The 5,000-nt window shown below is 40.1% G+C and overlaps 2 protein-coding genes across 2 annotated transcripts in view; both read right to left on the bottom strand.

The window, feature by feature from the left end:
* Positions 1-5,000, bottom strand: part of LOC310775941 (NLR family CARD domain-containing protein 3-like) — a gene marked incomplete at its 3' end in the record, with an annotated part of 308,518 nt that overhangs the window by 183,455 nt on the left and 120,063 nt on the right. The gene's annotated exons all lie outside the window — the stretch shown is intronic.
* LOC310774950 (NLR family CARD domain-containing protein 3-like) overlaps positions 1-5,000 on the bottom strand; it is a gene marked incomplete at both ends in the record, with an annotated part of 26,574 nt that overhangs the window by 3,049 nt on the left and 18,525 nt on the right. Inside the window, 2 exons of the mRNA XM_083635040.1 lie at positions 2,215-2,261; positions 2,456-2,605. Coding sequence (XP_083491166.1) covers positions 2,215-2,261; positions 2,456-2,605 — 197 coding nt within the window. The remainder of the gene's footprint in view (positions 1-2,214; positions 2,262-2,455; positions 2,606-5,000) is intronic.

The following is a 5,000-nucleotide window of genomic DNA, read 5'->3' as shown; positions in this document are numbered from 1 at the left end:
ACAAAACAGTCACTACTCTTGGCTGCAGTGGACACTGGACATTAAACTCTTATGGACGCTGGACTCTTTTAAATAGGCACGTTTTTAACTTGTATTTTAGTAATAAATCCCTTTGTTTTTTAACTTGTACTGTTGTTTGGGCCAGCACCACTCCCCTGTAGAAAACACATGGGCCCCGTTCCAATACCCATACTTGTACTTCTTTCTTGTAGTATGTACTGCCGCTGCCCTCACAAAGTATGGATTGTAGTGTGCAGCATGCACGCAAAATGCATACTATTGGGACACACTACATCTGTCGTCACGTGAGCTTCCTGAACTCCGACCTCTTGCTCACTTCCGCCGACGTCCGCAGCGCCACATTTTTTTTTTTTTTTTAATTCAATAAACAAAGTCTGGCAGTAACAAACAGTACATTATACAAAAGATTCAGACTAAACATTTACAAAATTGGAACAGACAATCAAATAAACAAAATAAAATAAATAAAGCAAAAACATTAAGTCAGAGTTCTAAACAGGAATCAAGATATGCATGTTTTGGTACACACCATGCTTGTTTGGTTTTAACATATTTCAAGGCTTTCTTAAAGTTAATTATCTCATTCATGAACACGCAGCTCAGTCAGTGCGACGTAACTCCAGTAGGTGGCGGTAATGCACAAAAAGTTGTTTGCCAACCGCCATAAAACATTAGAAGAAGAAGAAGAAGACATAACTTCCTGCTGCGCAAAGGATTGTGGGGAAGATTGGCTGGTGAAGCATGCATCGATGCATACTCCGAAATAGGAGCTGATGTAGTACAACATCCTGGTACTCTTGGCATACTGCATCTGACATACTATGTATTGGGACATACTAAATCTTTTTTTGCCTACTAAATAGTATGGAAGTATGGGTATTGGAACGGGGCCATGTATTTTATTCTTAAAGTCACACTCCACACCCTTGAGACACATTTTAATTACCTTTAGTTTGTGTTCACATTTAGACAAAAAACATCCTTGAACACAAACAATGGGACATTTCAGAATGACAAATGTATTTGAAATTACAACCTCAATTCAGAAAAAGTTGGGACGCTGTGTAGAACTTAAATAAAAAGAGAATGTGATCATTTGCAAATCATTTTCCACCTATATTCAATTGAATACAGTAGAAATATATTGAATGTTTTACCTGATCAACTTCCAGTCCAGCCTGGCTCAATATTGTGTTTCACATCATACAATGTTCATATTCTGAATTTGATGCCAGCAACACCTTTCACAAAAGTTGGAACAGAAGCAACAAAAGACTGGGAAAGTCGAGGAATGCTCAAAAACACCTGTTTGGAACATTCCACAGGTAAACAGGTTACTAGAGAGGCAAAGTGACCGCCTACTTCCTGCTTCAGCACTGTACCAGAGATTTTTATCCGCCATTTATTTTCCCATAGACATTTTGTAAAATGCTTATAAAAATAGTTTAACTTCATCAAACCAAACGGTTCAGCTATATTTAGAATCGGGAGAGACCATAGAACATTTCACTCTGACCAGAACTTTAAAAAACTACACAGAAAAAATATTTTCTTTAAATCCAATTTATTTTTACGTTTTGGTCCGAGTGAAATGTTATGTGGTCTCTCCTGTTTCTAAATATATCTGAACCGTTTGGTTTGACAAAGTCAAACTATTTTTATAAGCATTTTACGAAATGTCTATGGGAAAATAAATGGCAGATGAAAATCTCTGGTACAGTGCTGAAGCAGGAAGTAGGAGGTCAGGTCAGAATCTGGAGAAATCTCTGCTGAAACCAACATTGAATGGCCGTGACCTTTGATCCCTCAGGCGACACTGCATTAAAAACCAACATTATTCTGTCATGGATATTCCCACATGGTCTCTGGAACACTTGTGAAAAGCAGTCAGTTAACACAGTTCCTCGCTGCATCTTAATGTAAGTTAACACTCTACCATGCAAAGTGAAGCCATATATCAACCACATCCAGAAACGTGCCCGAGCTCATCTGAGATGGACTGGTCAGACCACAGCACACTTTGCCTCAGTCATTTCACCTCCTTTTCAAATATGTTGATTAAAAGGCATGATGTCAGCCATCACCCTGATTCACAGTAGGATCAGAATGAATGGACGTCACAGACTTTGCCATAGATGGACTTTCTATCTCACTAGTTGAATGTGTTGCTTTGTTTTCATGAATCACACTTACATTTCCTCAGACCTGGTTTCAGCCACTGCTCTCCACCATGGTCCACACTGGAGGAATAAACAAAGTCAGATCAGCAGATTCTCTTTGATGATGGAAACAACATGGACATTTATTAATAACCTTCATTATGAAGGATTAACTCTCATATCCTCCATTGAACTGTATTCCTGCATGAGCTTTGCAGTGTGACAGAGAAAATGTGTGTGACTCTCAGCCTTCTAGCAGACGTTGCCTCCCATACCTGAGTCTCCACTGTCCAGCAGACAGCAGCTCTGCTGAGGCTCCTGGATGATTGTAGCTCAGGTCCAGCTCTCTCAGATGGGAGGGGTTGGAGCTCAGAGCTGAGGCCAGAGAAGCACAGCCTTCCTCTGTGAGCAGACAGCCTGACAGCCTGCACGCACACACACACACACACACACACACACACACACACACACACACACACACACACACTGTTGCATTTATAGTTTATACTGTTTTCCTCGTCTTTGCTGTCATGACGATTGACGTCAACATTTCATCACTTCCTCCACTGTAGTTTCACTTTGATTCAGTTGCTGAAAACAGGGGTGTTGCTTTCCAATACACTGTGGAGGAAAAATCCACTGCAATGCTCTGCTGATTCATCAATAATTAGATATCCGTTTTAAATGTTCATAGGAGGTTTTTTATTTCCACAATCATCTCTCCGTGCACGGAGGTCTCCCCTCATCTACATTTGACGATACAAGAGCCCCGAATTATTGTTTACATCACATCATATACTGAAACTATCGATGCCCGCCCCCCCACCGTGGAGGGCAGTTCTTTCCATTCAGCCATGTAGCTAATCTGATGTTCACTGGAATACATAACAAGTGTCTATTCTCACAGACACTTCCCAAAACAAGACACAGGTTCTCACAGGAACTCACATGTTCTCTAGACACTTCCCAAAACAAGATACATGTTCTCACAGAACAGCAATCTTCTGCATTGATGAAAAACACAGTTCACAAAATACATCTTAGAATTGTCATAATTAATAATCAATCAATCAATACAGACTTGATCAATAATTTTCCATGACAACACACACACACACAAACACACACACACACACACACACACACACACACACACACCTACACACACGCATGCATGCAAGCACGCAAGCACGCACGCACACACACACACACACACACACACACACACACGCACGTGCGCACACACACACACACACACACACACACACACACACACACACACACTCACTCCAACAAATAGTTGTGAGAGACACACACACACACACACACACACACACATTCACACGCCAACAAATAGTGGTGACACACACACACATATAATTCTCCTAGCAGGGAATGAGAAAGAGCTGCAGATTATGTTAAATGTTGTTAATCTTTGGAGTAGGAAATGGAGATTATTAGTTAATAGACAAAAAACTCAAATTGTACATTTCCGGAAATCAGGTACAAGGAGAAGCATTTTTGATTTTCATGTTGGAGCTATGTCATTGGCATATACCAGTTCATATAAATATCTGGGTTTTACTTTTGATGAATTTTCTATGTTTGAAGAGGGCGTCAGTGTGTTGGCCGACACTGCTGGTAGAGCCCTGGGTTCAGTAATAAGTAAAGTGAAAACTTGTAAAAATCTTGGTTATGCTACATTTTCAAAGCTTTATGATGCATGTGTGTCACCAGTTTTGTTTTATGCAGCTGGAGTTTGGGGAAGAAAGGAATTTTCTAAGGTGAATGCCATCCAAAATCGTGCAATCCGATGTTTTCTGGGGGTACATAAATTTACACCTGTGTTGGCTTTTCAAGGGGATATGGGTTGGGAGCCTTGTTTGATCAAACAAAAAGGTGAAATGTTGAGATTGTGGAACCGTCTATCTAATATGCCAGAGAGTAGAGTTGCAAAACAAGTGTTTAACTGGGATAAAGCACATAAGTATCCATGGTGTAATGATATCAATGATGTGTTCAGGGAAGCTGATCAGCAATTTATTTTCAGAAACAGTTTACGTTGTAGTGTTCGCTATATTAAACATAAGCTATTTCTTGATTATAAAGAAAAATGGGCCAATGACATCTGGCTCAAACCAAAACTTAGAACATATGTTCAAATTAAAAATATGTTCACTCCAGAACCCTATGTTACTTTACCCCTGGATAGATCCAGAAGATCTTTATGTGCCCAGTTGAGAACGGGTACCCTCCCTTTGGCTATTGAGGTTGGCAGGTTCAATTCTATTGCTGAGGAGGAGAGACTTTGTACTGTATGTGAATTAGGTGTTGTGGAAGATGAATTTCATTTTTTGTTTCATTGTACGCTATATGAGGAACCAAGATTATCTCTATTTCAGTTAATGCAAAATAAGAAACCGGAACTATTTTGGTCAGGAGATGATGCGAAGTTGGAATGGTTGTTCACAGATGAAGTCTTCAGTTTGGCCAGGTTTATTGGGAGGGCTTGGAATCTCAGAATGGAGAAGCTGTTCATCTGAATATATAACTCTGTCTTGTTTATGTTTGAGCGTTTTGTAGCTTGTTTGTTGATTTGTTTGTATTGTTGAACTGAATGATTTGTGTCTTGTAAGCCCAGACGGGTTGGGCACCATGAATATGGTGCATGACACAGAAATAACTAGAACGACCGCAACGCGGACTTATGCCTCCGCCATTAGTTCATTCTTGAGTCCAAGTGGATGTTGGAGCCAAATAGGAAGAAATTGCATCAAGGCGTTTCTGTGCAGAATTGGATATTTGAGCCAAATGTGAAGA

Source organism: Poromitra crassiceps (assembly GCF_964638095.1).
Source record: "Poromitra crassiceps genome assembly, chromosome: 4".
Classification (NCBI taxonomy): domain Eukaryota; kingdom Metazoa; phylum Chordata; class Actinopteri; order Beryciformes; family Melamphaidae; genus Poromitra; species Poromitra crassiceps.
The sequence above is the reverse complement of the archived record's forward strand: the minus strand, read 5'-3'. Positions and strand labels throughout refer to the sequence as shown.